At 35.9% G+C, this 18,133-nt stretch overlaps 1 protein-coding gene across 4 annotated transcripts in view; it reads right to left on the bottom strand.

The window, feature by feature from the left end:
* LOC124556655 (carnosine N-methyltransferase) overlaps positions 1-16,859 on the bottom strand; it is a 191,714-nt gene extending 174,855 nt beyond the window's left edge. Inside the window, exons 1-3 of one of the 4 annotated variants that reach the window (XR_006968644.1) lie at positions 16,556-16,819; positions 16,358-16,442; positions 10,751-11,145 (exon numbers count right to left, since the gene is read on the bottom strand). Coding sequence is in view for 2 of the 4 variants with exons in the window: in XM_047130624.1 (XP_046986580.1) it covers positions 16,358-16,437 (80 nt within the window). In the remaining 2 variants the exon portion in view is untranslated. Of the gene's footprint in view, positions 1-10,750; positions 11,146-16,357; positions 16,443-16,555 lie in introns of those variants that run through there. The other 3 variants (XR_006968643.1, XM_047130624.1, XM_047130623.1) reach the window with 3 other exon arrangements.
* Between the last annotated feature and the right edge of the window lie 1,274 nt (positions 16,860-18,133).

The following is an 18,133-nucleotide window of genomic DNA, read 5'->3' as shown; positions in this document are numbered from 1 at the left end:
TCATCGTCCCCAAACATATTTTAATGGCTGGATATAACAGCTTCCATACAGTTTTGATGTTTTATCAAAATTAATTTTGGAAAAGTTTTTATACACATGAATGATATCATTTCCCTGAAAGTACAGATATGATATAGTTCAATTCACAAAGATCTATTACTTTCATCTATCCATATCTAAAATGAAAAAAAAGTCTTTATCATAATAATTTGCCTCTGTTTACATTCCTACAACGTTATAAAGTTTCACTTTGTTCATTTGACTGATTGCAGACATTAGTAAAACATTTAACTGAGGATAATCTCAAGATTTTGGGAAAAATCAATAGATAACTGAAGAGTAAGACAAATAAATTTCTGAGCACATTTTTAAATAACAGCTATGCAGCAATCATCTCATGTCTTTTATATACTTTTAACTGAAATGAAATATCTTAAAAAATGAAAGAGGAACTGAAATTCTTTCGCTTAACTGTTATAGGATGATGTCGACTACAAATTAGAGACATCACATCCAATTTCTCATTTACATGCCTATCCACTGCTTGGTGCCTCCATTTCACAGACATCGGTTGTCTTCAGCTGTTCCATTATTTATTTTTCACAGGCGATTTTCAATTATTGTATAGGTGGAATAATAAAATATTATAGTCCAAAATGGACACTGTAATAATGGCACACTCATCCTCCTTTGTACAGCAGTAGTCTATGTTCATTTAGTTGCAGCTGCTTTATTTACTCTTAAAAACCACAAATCCCAATTTACACTTTGAGCAACACACACAAATCACTCAAGTTGCCCACTACAGTAACCTCAAATTTTTTTGTCATGAATTTCTGATATAAAATTTTCTCGCATTTGAGGCACATTATATTATTACTTGAGGGTTCAAAGAAAGTGAATGTGCCTACTACACTCTCACTGTCTGGCTTACTACAGTCAAGCGAGAAAGGATTTGACCATGAAAATGTGAGATATTGTGTATCTCCTCCTATCCCATCAGACTGGACATCTTGAGCATAGTACCACCATTCTCCTCTGACGGAAAAATTTTCGTTATTTTCCATCTCCAAACTCTACTAATATTACAGTCGGTTTCTCTGTTAAAAGTGCCGGTACCCATGCACATTGTATTGTTCCCTTTAACACATACTCTCAAAAAGACTAAGGCTCGCACGGCTCTCAACATCTTCAAAAATGATTTTATAAGCTTTGTATCGCTGCGTTCTGCTCCCATTGTCTTTTTAAGACATTTCTTTATTTTTTTAACCCATTCCAAGAACGACGTACACTGCTCGCACTATACAATTTTTGTAGCATTTGCACATAAAATAGTAGGTATTCCATCATTTCATACCCAGATCATCTTGCACTGCAAACAAGGAACTTATTTAGCTTTTTGTGGTGATCTGAAAACTAGTCTAATACTATATTTTCCTAGAATATAACCTTTCACACCAAAGATAGCTCTGCAGAATGGAAGGAGTGTTGCAGATCTACTTTTTATCAATCAGCCGAACAGGTTTGTACCTTTACTTACAAGTACGTGCATATCACATTTGGTGTGGCTTACAGGCATTCTTCTGAACAAATATTTTAATTCTGATTCTAGGCTGCTGTGATCTGAAATTGTCTGCCCTTTGTATGTTGATGTCCTCAGAGTGGAATTATTCTGCACTTAATGGCACCACTGTAACTCCAGCCATACAATGACCTGATACACTTCCAGACATGTGAAACATCAATTGCTATTTTGTGTAACTGAGGACGAAGCTTCTTGTGATTTAAAATTGATTACAATTACTGAAAAACAATAAATGCATCTGGTTGGACATAAAAATAGTAATAAATGGTATTCATTCTCTATAACAATATACTAGAAGCTGAAATCCTTATCTCATCCAGCACTGCAGAGGCAATACAATTACCATGCTGTCCTCAATCTGAGGACTGGTTTGATTTAGCTCTCCATTTTACTCTACCCTGTGCAAACCTCTGCCACTTTAATTAACTACTAACTACACGTTATTCCCTTTGTACAGTCCTTCAATATATCCTTCCGCTTTTCAGCTTTCATTTATTTGTTTAGTACTTGTTTGTCATCTGAGACATTCTCTTTTCTTAAAAAATAACTTCAATTTTCATATAGACTGCATCTATCTTTCCCAAAGTCAAGCAAGATTCTACAGCTTTGCATGTTTCCTCTAACCATTCCTGGGTTGTCATTTTATATTTCTTGTTTCATATCCACGTGCAACATCGCACAATGGGATTTCTTGGCTCAATAAAAAAAATCAAATATTATAAACAATTGTAATCCCTTTTGCTTAATTCATATCCTGTATTTTTGTATTTTCTCGTATCTCAATTAGATTCAGTTTCTCATGTCTTATCCAAGGTTTGCTACTGGTCCTTGCCTTTTTGCTACTTTTCCCATTTCAGTCAAGTGTTACCTAATGCCCCATTTAAAATACTCAACACCTGGATCTTTCACCTTACCCATATCCTAGCTCCTTTATTTCCTGGAACTTCTTTAGTTTCAATCTGCAGTTCATAACCAGTAAGTCATGGTCAGTATCCACAGCTATTCCTGGAAATGTTTTGCGGTCTAAAATGTGTCTTATTATTGTACAATCTATCTGAAACTTTCAGGTTACTCCAGGTCTCTTTCATGTACACAGCTTTTGTTCACGATTCTTAAACCAAGCATTTGCAGTGATTATATTTTGCTCTGCACAAAATTCTACCAGGGAATTTCACTCAATTCTTTCTCCAGTACAGATTTTCCTATTATTTTTCCTTCTCTTCCTTATATTGAATTCCAGTCCCACATTAAAATTAAATTTTCATCTCCGTTAACAAACTGAGTAATTTCTTTTGTTTCACCATACTTTGTTTCCTTTTACCTGACTATACTTCATTTCAATCTCTTCATCAACTGTCGAGCTACTAGTCTTGTACACTTGCATTACTCCTATTTGATTTTGTGTTGGTAATCCTGCACTCATCCCAAAAATAATTCTATTCCTCCTGCCATAAAACTTTAGTAATTCCCGCTATATGTAACCTCCATCGATCCATTTCTCTTTTCGAATTCTCTAACCTACCTACTCAATTAAGGGATCTAACATTCCACACTCCGACCTACAGATTGCCACATTTGTTCCTTCTGATTACAACAACCTCACGAGCAATCTCCCACTCAGAGATACAAGTGGAAAATTATTTTACCTCTGAAATATTTAACCCAAGGGGATGTCATCATTATTAAATAAAACAGCAGAGCCGCATGTTCACTGAAAATATAATGGTTGACGTTAGCCTCCCTTTCAGCCACTCATAGTATCAACACCATGTTGCCAGCCAGATCAGTCAATCATCCACACTGGTGCCCTAGCAACTACTTAAAAGATTGCCACCCCTCTTCAGGAACTATACATCAGTCAGAGCTCTCTAAAGACACTGCTCTGAAGTGGTTGCACTTACTGTACAGCTATCTGTATCACCGAGGCACATAAGCCATCCTACTGTGGCACAGTTTGTGGAACGAACCTTACCATACACTCTGTAAAATGGAAAGACTTTAAGGCAGGGACAGCTATAACCCTAGTCACTGACAGACCTATCTGCTTCAATATTTTTATTTCATCTACATCTACATCCATACTCCGCAAGCCACCTGAGAGTGTGTGCCATTGGATACTTTGAGTACCTCTATCGGTTCTCCCTTCTATTCCAGACTCATATTGTTTGTGGAAAGAAAGATTGTCGGTATGCCTCTGTGTGGGCTCTAATCTCTCTGATTTTATCCTCATGGTCTCTTCGCGAGATATACGTAGGAGGGAGCAATATACTGCTTGACTCATCGGTGAAGGTATATTCTCGAAACTTCAACAAAAGTCCATACCGAGTTACTGAGCGTCTCTCTTGCAGAGTCTTCCACTGGAGTTTATCTATCATCTCCGTAATGCTTTCACGATTACTAAATGATCCTGTAACGAAGCGCGCTGCTCTCCGTTGGATCTTCTCTATCTCTTCTATGAACCCTATCTGGTACGGATCCCACACTGGTGAGCAGCATTCAAGCAGTGGGCAAACAAGTGCACTGTACCCTAGTTCCTTTGTTTTCAGATTGCATTTCCTTAGGATTCTTCCAATGAATCTCAGTCTGGCATCACTTGCATTTCTTAACACCACCATCAAACACCAACAATATAATATGTCAATGAGTGGTTAGCTGCCTAAATCAAACAACCACAATATTTTGTTAATGGTCCTAGATATTGACTTTTCCAGTATATGATGGTACAATATGCAACAACTAATTTGTTAGATTAGCAATACTTGATTCCTTTTATATTCCAAGACATGGAAGTGACTATCGTCTGTTTAATGGAAGTTTACACTTTTTCAAAAGGATTTGAAACATCTGAGATGGATGAGTTTAATGATATGATATTTATCAAGGTTTTTAGTGAATTTTTTGAGAATAATAGCTGGGTAGCCTTAAATTTGAAAATTTTTGTTTTGATTTTACCATGACTGTTACTGATATCGAATGAAACATCATGTCTAGTGGCACATCTGTGAAATATAGAAAGGTCTGGATGGCACAATTCTTTATTCAATACTTTTACACTTAATTTTTGCATAAATAGGTGAAACACTGTAAGGTAAACATTTCCTATTAAAACATACTTTCATGAAGGCCTTAATTGCCTTCATGTTAGAAACTATGCAAAAATTAAGTGTAAGAATGTTTAATAAAGAACTGTGTGATCAAGAACTTTTGTATATTTCAAAGCTGTACCAAATCTGAAAGGTTGGCTGTCTTTACCACAGACGTGTTTCTCCATAAGTAATGGAATCAAGTTTATTGTCACCAGTTACAGTTTATTTACTTCCATTATGTGTTTCAGAGATTTAAACCTTCATCGTCAGGTGAATTTATGTGGATTAATATGACGTATTTGTGTTGTGTTATGACTTTGGCACTGTCTAGCAGAAGAAGACAAAAACAAAACACTATTCTAGTACACAGCTCATAGTTTTATGGTGATCTGTGACTGAAAGTTTGAAGGAAAATGTAAATCATCACGCTTTGTAAACAGTAGTGGAAGCAAAGATGGCATGTAGAATCTAATAAGTGCAGAGAACACATAACAAACAAAACACTATTTATGACCAAGTGTCTAAGGATTGTGAAGATCTACAGTTGCCAGTTCCATAAGCGAATATAAATATAAGTGTAAATATGCCAGTGGTCACAGATTACTTTCTGTAATGTTTAGATCAGTTTATATTTTGTATGCATTTAAGTATGCAGGATGGCATGTTGGAAACATGAAGTGTAAAGAACAAAAGAACAAATAAAATAATTATGTTGCCAACACTGGCATAAATTATACCAGTACACATAACAATTTACTTCTCATTACTATGTGACATTGATTGGTGTGTGTGTGTGTGTGTGTGTGTGTGTGTGTGTGTGTGTGTGTGTGTGAGTGAGAGAGAGAGAGAGAGAGAGAGAGAGAGAGAGAGAGTGAGCACAGTTTTATGGCAGAGCGGTAGGTTATTAAGATTACATCTATAACATGCTATATGTAAGCAATGGCCAAGAGAGTGCACAGGTTTTATTTTGACAGATGTGTTGGAACTTAAGCTTGTATCTATTAGATAATATGATCAATATATAGCTTTATAACACAGAGTTACTGTTGGGAATGTTGTTTCATCAACTAGAATCTATTGTGCAAAAAATGAAAACCACACATAAGGGAAAACTAGACAATCTTGTCAAACAATAGTTACATCCCAAAGCGAATGAAAACAGCTGAAAGAAACACAGATCCATTACCCCTGTCCTCAACAACACTGAGATAATAATCACTGCAGAAGTAGAGGTACCGCCCAGCAAAGAATTAAAACACAATATTCAAGTTCCATTGCACCAAAGACTTGAGATAAGCTCGTCACCAGTGTCACACAGATTTTAGCTATTGCCCTTGACAAGCAAAATGACAGAATAGCGACATGTCACAAAATTAAGGAGGAGGAGGTCATAAAACCACCTCACGCACACAAGAAAGGAGAAGCAGCCCTCATATGTAGTATAAAATATAAATACAAATAATGCAATAACTGTAAAAGCTGACAAAAGTAATGCACATGTAATCATGAATAGATCAACATACATAGAGAAAACTTTAAACTTTTTCCAACCCAATGATGTAATAGAAATACCTAAGACTCCAACAGTCAGAATCCAAAAGGAGATTACATACATTTCAAATAACATAAATTTCCTACTCACCATTCAAAAAGCAAGAAACACTGTGGCAATGAGCCCTCAAGCACCCTCCCTCAGGTCACAACAAAAAATCCATAAAAATGGAATCCCAATTGCCACAGCTAAAGAGAACTATACAACAGTAGAACATTCAAATTCAACAAAAAGTTCTTCAGAATTTTTTATGTAATGTACATATTGAATAATAACAGAAAACTTAGAAAAACAACTGAGTTTACACATGTCAAAAATTCCAGATGGAGAAACACTTGCCTTGTTTGACACAAAAAAAATTATTCCCTTTGTACCAATAGCTCCAGCACTACAGATCATTAATGCCAATTAAAAAAAAAAACCAACAACAACTCATTTCTACATACATTACTAAACTGATGGACCTACACACACTCACTCACTATTTCAAATTCAACAAGAAGCTGTAAATGGCCTGGCAATGGGATCAAACCTCTCTGGATTGTTAGCTATAATTTTCATAAACTTAGGAAACAAGACTCTGAGTTTCAACCACTATATTATCAAAAACGTTGTTTACTACTACTTATATGTAAATGATGCCATCATTTTAATCTGTGTCACAAAAGATATCAGTGAGTTAAACCAATTGTTCAACAGCTTCCATGAAAATATGAACTTCACATTTGCATACCAAGTAGGTGACACCACCACCTTCTACAGCGAAGATCAAATTCAAGAAAGACATGGGAGCATTAATAAAACAAAAAATGTCTCATATCAGCAGCAGCCATTCACCTCCATGAAACTAAACACCACGTTAATAACTGAAGTATCAGCATTTTACATATCCACCCTAAAGGCAAAAAACTAGACAGCCTTGAAATGCTCCAAAAATCAACAACCTGAGCCCATCGTAAAGGATTAAAAAATGCCTGCCACCTCCTTCATATTCACAAATAATTAGTGAGTTAGTTTGCCGCTTTGCCACTGTTAGCAAAATAATTATTTCATATGTTCTTTATACTTCATGTTTCTAATATGCCATCCTGAGTTCTCAAATGTGTAGAAAGAAGTAATTGATGTAAACATGAGATAAAAGAATTTGTGAACACGAGATTTTTATATTTTATATTTCCGTTCATCTATGCAATCTAAGATCTCCACAGTACATTGATATGTTCCAAAATAGAGTTTTGTCTGTTATATGTTCTTTGAACTTATTAGGTTCTATATGCCATCTTCACTTCCTTTGATGTTTATGAAGTGTGATCATTCCTGTGATGGAACACGACAGAAAAAGGTGTTGTGCCCCCTGGAAGTATTTTTACTTTTACATTCAAATTTATCTTCATACTTTCAGTCAAGAACTTTCATAAAACTGTAAGCCATTTATTGGAATAGATTTTTAGTTTTTTATTTTCTTCTATTCAAAAGTAATACAGGTTATTCCAAAGATGTAACATGAGACATGCTAATCTACATAAATCCACCTCACAATGCAGCTTTAAATTTCTAAAACATAATGTGGAAATAAATTGAGACTGATAACAATAAACTTGTTATTTCATTTTGTAGCTAAGTAATTTTCTAAGTAGAAGGGTTGAAGCAGGTGGCACAGGCTCGCTCTCCTCTGGTGAGGGTGTAAATGTCACTTAACATGACTCAACAAGATTAGAAACTGAATTGGGACAGGAACTCTGTTCTGTCATGGAAGCTATTAAGAAGAATCTGGAGAAGGTGTCTGCTGAGATATTACTGGCACTGCAAAACACAATGTGGAAAAGTGCTTTGATAGTTGTGTATTGAGTCTATGGATCAACAAGAATTCAAAAAAATGTAAAACAAATGACATAATACAGCAACAATTGACATTTTTAGTCACCCTCTATATTACTTTATATGCACTGTCATTTGATAAGGTGAACACACTTCTTTAGCTTGCTGCAAATAATACAATATGCTGTGGAAATTTTCAGGAGGTCTTTATTTCACTGGTACAGTTATCCTCCTTTGCCATCACACAAACGAAAATTTAAAGTCATTGTGGTCTAAAGCACTGACTTTCTGTTCAGAGGAACCAAAGCTTTTACTCAATTTGTCATAATAATCTGTGATCTTTTATTTATTAAATAAAACAGAATGTAACATTATTTTCAACAAACATCACTTAATCCTTAGGCAGAAGTGGTGAACTGCAAATGTATAAGACATGTCCCATGAATCCTCATACTCCAGCTGCAAGGAAACCCTTACTGCTTATTTCTGTATGATCAGCATTACCAGAAGAATGGCTTACCTGTGTCCTAATACCCAAAGTGAGAGAGCTCAATCTCATTTGGTGACCTGGTTATCCTCTGTCATGGTTCCTCTCCTGGGGCTGCTGTAAGTGGGAGTGTCTCATGGGAAAGGAACCATCCTGGCATCTGACTTGTGCAATCTAGGGAAATTATGGAAAAGCTAAACCTGGATGGCTGGACTGGGATTTGAACCAATGCTCTCCCAAATGCTAGTTCAGCATCTTGCCACTGTGGCATCTAGCTTGACAGGAATATAAGATGCGATTTCAACTCTGATTCCCAGAAGTGATGTATTTTGTCTGTGGAAAATTTCTTCACACATTTTGAACCAAAATACAGCACTTCATGTTCTCTCCTTCCAGGAACTGCAGAGTCCAGATGAGAACTATTTTCACATACTGTATTCTGCTAGTGCACGTCACAGTTTAAACTGGCATCTTGTCACTAATAACATTAAGTGTCTCTTCAGGTGCCACAGGTATCAATTCCACTCGATATTTGCACATTTCTCTAGTTATGTTATCGTTAAGGATGACATGCTTACGTCCACTATCACAAATGGAAAGGGCTAAACTGTACGTCAAGTCTGTCAGTCATCCAGGCATATATTTTCTGAGTGATTACTAAGGTAGCTCAAGATTGGTTCTATCACATCATCACAGGATTTCTATACTTTACTGCTCACACAAGTTATATATGCCAGTGGTTTCATCACTGTTTGCCTCAATAAGTAATAGTGCACATCAAAAAGTACACTGCCAATGATATATATTATGCACAGGCAAGAGATAATAACTAGGTGGAATCTGCAAAATTATTGGATGTTCATATTTAAATTTGAAAAAAAAAGAAAAAAAGAAAAAGGTGTCTGAAGCTTCTCAAACAATTCAGTTCAGTCACTTTTGTATTTTGTGTTAACCTTCGAAGAGAGAAAAATTCACAAAGCAAACATACTTTGCACACATTTTCATTCAATTATTTCCAATGCAATTATATTCTGTATAACTCACACTTAAGAATCAGTTCATTGTGTAAATGCATGCAGAAAAATGTGCAACTCTCAATATGATAGTCCGCTAGTTTTAGTGGATAATCATTCTCAGTATTACCATGGCATAAGTTTGATAGATATAACAAATACTGGTCTGGAAGTGTTGAAACTTTCAATTATGAAAGCAAGACACATCTTACAAGTGTTATGTATTTTAACTACAGTACTGCAATACATATTACACATTCTCCCACTTTTTTTTTTTTTTTTTTTTTTTTTTTTATTTAATAATCCATTATGGTTGATATGAAATAGTGACAGCCATAATGACAATACTATAGTACGATTCAAATTACTTGTTAGTTGAAACTTCACACCTTGGTACTTAGTTTCTCCACACGGAGCTTGCAATGTGACAATAACTGCAACTGCCAATGCAACAGACTTTCAGTTGACTTGCAGTGTATGTATACAACCATTTACCAGGCAGTGCTGGATCCTCTTTTTAATTGCTACCAGCTACAGCATGCAAAAATGAGTCCACCCCTTGTACGAGTTTTCACAAGGATAGAGCTGACAGCCAGTTTGGCAACATACAGTGCCAAGTAATTTTAATCAGATTGCAAAACAAACAAAAAATACAGGCATTACTTTCCTTTATAAATGCCAGTTATGTGAGCCACAATTCACCTCAAATAGTCAAAGCTGTCACACCTACCCATATAGCCAATATATGTGTGTGGCCTGTAAATGTGTAAGAAATTCATTTTAAGGGAAGAATAACCATAATAATAATAATAATAATAATGTGGTAATATGTATATAAAATTGCAATTTCCTTTTCTGTAGGTAATATGTCATAATTGTGTGTAATGTGTGATCAGTGCTAAAGCAAAATTACCTTTTCTAAAATCCACACAGTAATTAACAGTATGTAGTGTATGTTAGAAATACATAAAAATAGGTAAGATACTCTTGCAAAGACTGAATGAGGCAAACTGAAAAAAAACTACTGATACAACTCAAACTTTAAGCGGGGATGGAGTGCACTGTGATGAATGGATGTAGTGAAACACATGGACCAGTCACAGTTCCTAATTTTCCTAAAATACTGTTAATGAAAATTTTCTTCACTTTCCTATTTATATAAAATTTCAGGCAAGCAGCAAAGGAAAATACAATAGGAAGCTGAAAAAGTTTGTATTCTAAAGAGGAGTTTTTATTTAGAAACTTGTTTTGTATGAAGTTCAAGAGAATTACATACTTTCTTCTGCTAATAACCTAAATATTTTTACTATTACACAAATTCAGTACATGGGCATAATGTAGCCACTCCTTTAACCTGTCAACTGACCAATGCCATGTTATAATTAAATATCATACAAACATTCTATGGAACACATAAATAACTAGCTAAATGCAGTACACATTGTTTAATTTGTCCTTATGTCATTTTCCACTGTTATGTAGAATTCACTGGTGATGATGACTGAAGATTTCAGTCTGTTAACACCTGTGTCGCTCAGAGGGAACTGACTCCTACTTGCTTCAGAGTTTTCATTAACATTTAAACAACAGCAACCTGAAACAAACTATTGCCAGCGTTTTTGAAATAGTGGGTCATGCAAAACATAATTATGTTTCTGAGTACACTGATAAATGATTTGATAGTTACATAATACACAAATTCATATGCATTTCCACCTACAGAAAACTCCAGAAATAGCTGCTTTAACTTTAATATATGAGATACAGGAAGTTAATTCGTCAGTAAATTATGAGGAAGCAGCCTACCATACAATTACCTTTGGCATTAAGAATAAAAGTTATATAATGGAAATTATCCCCTCCTGACCCTTTCAAGTTGACTAACATCAAATCCTGCAGCAATACAATTAAACAAACAAAAAAAAAAAAAAAAAAAAAAAAAAAAATCTCAATGAACATATATGGTTCAGTTCCAGTGGGCAGGGTGTAACATGATCACAAAACTACATCCATATTCTGTAAATCACTGTGAAGTGCATAGTGGAAAGTACTTCGCATTGTACTAGTTATTAGGATTTCTTTCCATTCCACTTAAGTACGGAGTGCAGGAGAACAGATTGCTTAAACATCTCTACATTTGCTGTAACTTGTCTCATGTTGTTATTGAGGCAGGAGTCATTTGTAGGGGGTTGTAGTATATTTCTTGATTAGTTACTGCCGACCGCGGTGGCCGAGCGGTTCTAGGCGCTTCAGTCCGGAACTGCGCGACTGCTACGGTCGCAGGTTTGAATCCTGCCTCGGGCATGGATGTGTGTGATGTCCTTAGGTTAGTTAGGTTTAAGTAGTTCTAAGTTCTAGGGAACTGATGACCTAAGATGTTAAGTCCCATAGTGCTCAGAGCCATATGAACCATTTGATTAATCACTTAAAAGCTGGCTCTTGAAACTTTGTAAGTAGCTTTCATAGAATAGTTTGTGCCTACTGCAGCTCAGTTGTTTCAGCATCTCCGTGATGCTCTCCAATGGGTCAAACAAACATGGGACCGTTTGTGGTGGCTTTCTTTGCATACGTTCAATATCTCCCGTTAGGCCTATCTAGTATGCGTCCCACACATTTGAGGAATATTTGAGAATCGTCTGTACCAGTGTTATGTGATTGTGTTTATTTGTGTTACAAGAGCTGCACTATTGACCGTCACTCTTAGTTGTATGAGAAACTTGACAGCTCTCCAAAATGCATCTACAAATAGGTTGGACCAACCGTACAAAGCAAAACATGTTTGGAAACTGACAAAAGATCCCAGGAGGATTGTGTTGCTTATTAGATGGTGCTCTTTCTACACCATTTTTAATTTTAATTTGATTTTCCAATTTATGCTCCACTTTGTGGAAGCACAGTTATGTTTGCAGATTGCAGTATCCTTTTGCATTGGTGACTGTGATCTTTTAAATTTATTTTTTACGGTTTGTCTGCTTCTGGGGCATAAAAACAGTGTTCTGAAGCCTGTGAGGTATGTTTTTTTTTTCTTTTTTTCCACCATCTAAATTTTGAAATCCTATTCCAACTGAGTCTTAGGTGAGAACATGGTTCTGATCAAATTTCATTGATGACAGAAATGAATCTCTTTGAAGGGCATTTATCAGGAGGTAAGAGAAGAGAAAGGGTGGTGTGTTTCAGTATATATGTAACTGCATTCCATGTTATACTATGTACCGAAGCTGTAAATCAGTATTATTTGTGTATGTAAATTATTTGTGTATTTGTGTAAATAACACTGAAGTAAAAAAACTTTGTAAATACCCACTATTACATCCAAGGAAAATTGTTGACGATATTATTGCTCCACCTCTTACAATAAACTAGTTCACATAAACCATTGCCATATGTTATTAGAATAGTAAAAACTATTTAATCAATTTTATTATTGCTTTTATGTCCAACCAGCCGAGTTTATTGTATTCCACCAGCTGCAGTCAGTTTCGAAGTACAAAAGGCTTCATCCTAAGGCACACAGCAGAGTAATAGATGTATTACACATCCACAAGTGTACTGACAACATAAGAAAGTAACCATAGACCACCATAACTCCAACCCAGTTTCTATATTCGAAAGTGTGTAATACAAATTGTTTGTGGCAGGAATTCAAAAATGTCCTGCAAGAGCCTGTTCAAAGAACTGGGCATACTAACTACTGTTTAATTGAATTTCTTCCACATAATTTATCTGTCTTCTGAAGCAAAAGTTCAGTTCACAAAATCAATACTAAAAATGAGAAAACCTTCATAAAGACTTAAAGGCACTCACTTTGGTTCAGAATTGCGTTAATTATGTGGGAGCATTCATTTTCAATGGCTGGCTGGCAACCATGAACATTTTAGCTGCTAATGACATATGATTTTAAGTGGAGCTTAAAAAATTTGTTGATGGCGAAATCCTCCCAGCCCTCTATTTATGTTGACATGGCATCCACTGTGGTACAAATACTTAGGGTATTTCAACATTCCAAGCTGTCTACATTTTCTGTCTGCATCTAGTGTAATCAAAAGATCAAATATGACATTGTGGCATAAAGTGTTTACACATCATGTACCTGAGGCAGGGTATGGGAACCAGTCTGGTATTTACACATGTGGATGTGGGAAACTGCCTAAATACCACATCCAGACTGCCCAGCACACTGGTCCCCATAATTAATCTGCGAGGCACAAGCGATCTGAGACCAGCGCACCTCCTGGTATCCCGGAACTGCGTTCTTTAATGCATTCAGCTATCCCACACTGCCATAATTACCTTCTCCCTTGACAGGGTCAGCAAGTCTCCTCACTGATACCCGTACACATTCCAAAATTCAAGGCACATTCAGAATGCAATGACAGTCATCCACAATATGTTCCCAGAGTTCAAAAACACTTTCAAGAGAATTCTTGTGCAACTAACTTGTGGAAGTGTACTAGCTAGTGGACACATCCCTTAATGATCCGTAGTGGCCAGATCTATAATCATAATCATGAGCTACCTGCGTAAAAAACAAAATTAACCAATTTGTGTCTTCAGCTGAAAAAGTCATTACATTCAGATGTGTTCGTTGGCTACTGTATACTATCAACTGTTTGGCTACAAGCAATGGAAACAAACTGCCAAAAACAGTACGCAGTAGAAGGGCCACCAACACTTCAAGTACTCTTCAACCAAAGAATCCAATGAATTCAAGTCAGGGGATCTGGGAGGCTAAGCAATCAGAGAACTTCAAATATACACTAGTTATGACAACACTTTTTCCAAATACTTAGGTACTCAGAATGATGATAAATCAAACAGGGGCAGTTTATCACTCTATAATTTACACGTCACTTGCCACTTGAGGTGTTTCGAAAGAAAGCTGGCCATACACATTAACAATTTTGTGAAATTGGCATGAAATCACCTGTGCACAGATTGTACCAAAGAAGCAGAAACATCTGGGTAAAGTTAACTGTCAACGGCAATTTGAAATTTGTAACCTCTTTGTGTCTACCTCCTCATGAGATTAACAGATGAAGTTGCTTAAAAACAAAAAAAGGAAAAGGGGACAAGGGGAGTAGTATGAATATGATGACCACTACACACTACTGGCGGTGGTTTCCAAAAGTTAATAATCCATTATTTCAGCTAGCCAAGGTTCACATTATATATTTTGTAGCCTTTAAGTTAATTATAAATCTTCCGTCACACATATAGTTGTATTTGGTCATAGTTTTAATCTGTGCATTGAAAGCTTGCATTTTTCTTTGTGACGAGTGGCAAATTATCACATTCACCCTAACCTTGACTTTGGGCTACACTACAAATCAGTATGTCACCAAAGCCTACTTTTCAATGGAGGGGAGGAGGGGTCCAATATCACAATCTAGTCACTGTAATTGAGTTTCAAATGATTATTTCTAAGCGTATAGCAGTTACTGCAGAGGAAAATAAAACTTTCATAAATATATAGTTAGTATTAGTTACTTTTTAGCATTTTTAAGTAGCGAGCTATACCTGTTTTTGATTATCTTTTTGCGAAGCATCAGAAGTCTAATGCTGTTGGTTGAAGTTTCCCAGAAGGTTATACTATACCCAATAACCAATTCAAAGTATCTGTGAGACACATTTTTGCTTCAATGGGACACATCAGATAAACCACACATTGCAAAGTTAGACTATTTAAATTGTTTGCTATGACACCTACTTGTGCCTTCCAATTAAAAATATTTGTCTAGACTTGGCCCCAAAAACTTAACATGGCTTACTTCTGTCATTTCGTGGCCATTGTGAGTTATTTTATTTTCAATTGTTTCTGGTATTTTAGCTCTAAACTGCATCACGTCAGTCTTTGTTACATTCATTTTCAGTCCACTTTGATAAAACCAGGATTCAAGGTTTTTTAATGTTTTGTATACTATCTGGGATACTTTCTAGGACATTATATTCAATTAGGACTCAGGTGTAATCTGCAAACAACACCGAATGCACATCATTATTTAATGGCAAGTTATTTATACACAACAGAAACAGGTATCGACTCACTATTGAACCTTGGAGATAAAAGTCTTCAAGCCTGAGAAGTAATTGCTTCCATTTGTGGTTACTCTATGTTTTCAATCTACCAAATATGACATGAACCACTGCAACTCACAGGCCCTGATACTATACCTTTGTATTTTGAAAACAAGTTATGTGTGATACATTAAAACAAAAGCTTTTGACAGTTCACAGAAAATTCATGTGACCATTTTAATTTATCTAATGAGGAGCTTATTTTTGTCAGTTAATTCGCCAATCTCAAGTATAAAGGTTTTCCCTTTCTGGAAACCTACGTGATTTGTACAAGTATTACTGCTTTTGTCAGAAACTTCTCCATCTGTTTGGGCACAACCTTTCCAATGACTTACAGAACACTGTGCAACATACAAGTCTCCCTACATTTTCTGGTAATCGCTTTTTGAAGATTGGCTTCATCTTATCATATTTCAAGACATTTAGAAAAGATTCCTGTTCTAGAGACTGGTTAATTGTTGTAGTCAATGGGTAGGAAATAATATTACACACAGTATTTACAACAGTGATGGGCATTCCATCGGACCTGCCTGACAGCAGAAATGTCGAAATATTCGAATAACATCATGGAAAAAGTTAACTTTCATCAAGAAAGTTCCATTACACTGCAAAAAATAACAAATTCAGCTTCTACTCCTGCAATTTCTCGGATCTTGTACGAATGTTTATAATATAACCTAGGCTGACGTTGCTCACTGTTTTAGGAAACATATGAAAAGAACATTTAAAAAACGCATTTACCTGTAACATTTAAAGGCAGCAACTATTCTTCTGAAATGGACACGTTCTTCTTCATCGGGACTTATGTTCACTTCAGCCATGGTCCCTGTCACATTCACAAAATAAACAATTTCAGTAAACTAAGCCGCTTTTCAACTAAACAGAAACATGTCAGTTTTTCAGTAATTATTAGTTATTAATATGATCCAAGAAAACTACTGTTTATGTTCGGCGGTACAAACCCAACGAGTAGCTACACCATCTCCACTAACAACTAAAACTAATTCTAACGATGTTTTCAACTACTGCTTCATATTTACAAACACCACACAATGACGCCCGTGCAGAAACAATACTTCAGATTCGAAGCAGTCAAAGAGTATAGTCGAAAACTCAAAGTTCATAAGAATGCATGTTGTTGGCGTAATCTTCAGGAGTCCTAGGGCTGGTTTGGTACAGCTCTCCATTTTATACTGTCCTGTGCAAGCCCCTTCGTCTCCGATGAACTACTGCAACCGACATTCTTTCGAACCGTCCTACTGTATTCATATAGAGATGTCGCTCTACAATTTTTATCTTAAACACTTCCCTCCAGTACTAAATTGGGGATCCCTTGATGTGGCCGGCAACAGATCCCTTCTTTTAGTCAAGTTATGCCACAAATTTCATTTCTCTCAATTTCTATTCAGTATCTTCTCATTAGTTAAATGGTTTGACGGTCTAATCTTCAGCATTCTTCTATAGCACCACATTCCGAAAGTTTGATCATTGTTTGAAAATCGCTTTCCTCATAAACCAATCAGAAAGGACACTAAACAGCCATGTAAAAAGCGATGGTTCACTATAAGGATTAAAGTATCTTGTGAAAGGAAAAGGGAAATTTATCTATTGGCAAGGACAAGTAGGACCCTGCAGTAGCTACACACTATAAAAACTACTCTCAATTCTAAGTAAGGTTATTAAAAATCAAGGAACATGCACATAATGTCAGAAATCAGTAATTATGACACCAAACAAAAGGGTGTATGGAATGCAGTGAAATGAGAGACAGCCACAGAACAAGATAATCTCATTAGGTGGTCATGCCGTAACTTTGTTAGTGATGAACGTGAAGATTTTCTCAACACGATAAATTCAAAAGACGAAGTTATCAAGTTACTGAATACTGACATTGAGACCCCCAGAAAAGGAATTGCCACTTTGAAGCAAGAAAACACGAAGCTATTAAATGAAAAACGACGATGGATCCGTGGAACAGTGAACCAGTGGAGAAAATTGACCAAAAAATGTCAAAGTGTTAAAAGTAATATGCAAATCGAAAAAAGTTATTATAATGACGAAAATCGTGTAGAAAGAAATGCAAAATGTGTCGAACATAGAAATAAATACAAGTGGGTTGCAGCAACGTACAAAAACGTGGCAAACAAACCATCGGAAGTGACTTCTTAATAACTTGTGATTCATAATTAAAAACGTTGCAGTATCGAATACTAAAACTGGTGTCCGCCCAGGGATAGGTATACATCAATTAAATAATCACCTCAAGAACACGTAGACAATTAAACAAAATGCATTCCTACTGGCACATCAGAAACAACAGTGAAGAAGAGATTGTAAACGAAGCAAAAAATCTAATCCGAACAGTGAAAAACGTGTACCCAGCATCAAAGTTAATTATTAGTAGTATCCTGCTCAGGAGATCGTTAAGTGATAACTACATGGAAAAGATCAACAATCACACCAGAGAGCAGTGCAACAGACTCGATGCAGTTTTCTTGGATTAGAATAAATTTATCA

Source organism: Schistocerca americana, chromosome X (genome assembly GCF_021461395.2).
Source record: "Schistocerca americana isolate TAMUIC-IGC-003095 chromosome X, iqSchAmer2.1, whole genome shotgun sequence".
NCBI classification, from domain to species: Eukaryota; Metazoa; Arthropoda; class Insecta; order Orthoptera; family Acrididae; genus Schistocerca; species Schistocerca americana.
Note: the sequence above shows the minus strand (reverse complement) of the source record. Positions and strands in the feature narration are given on the sequence as shown.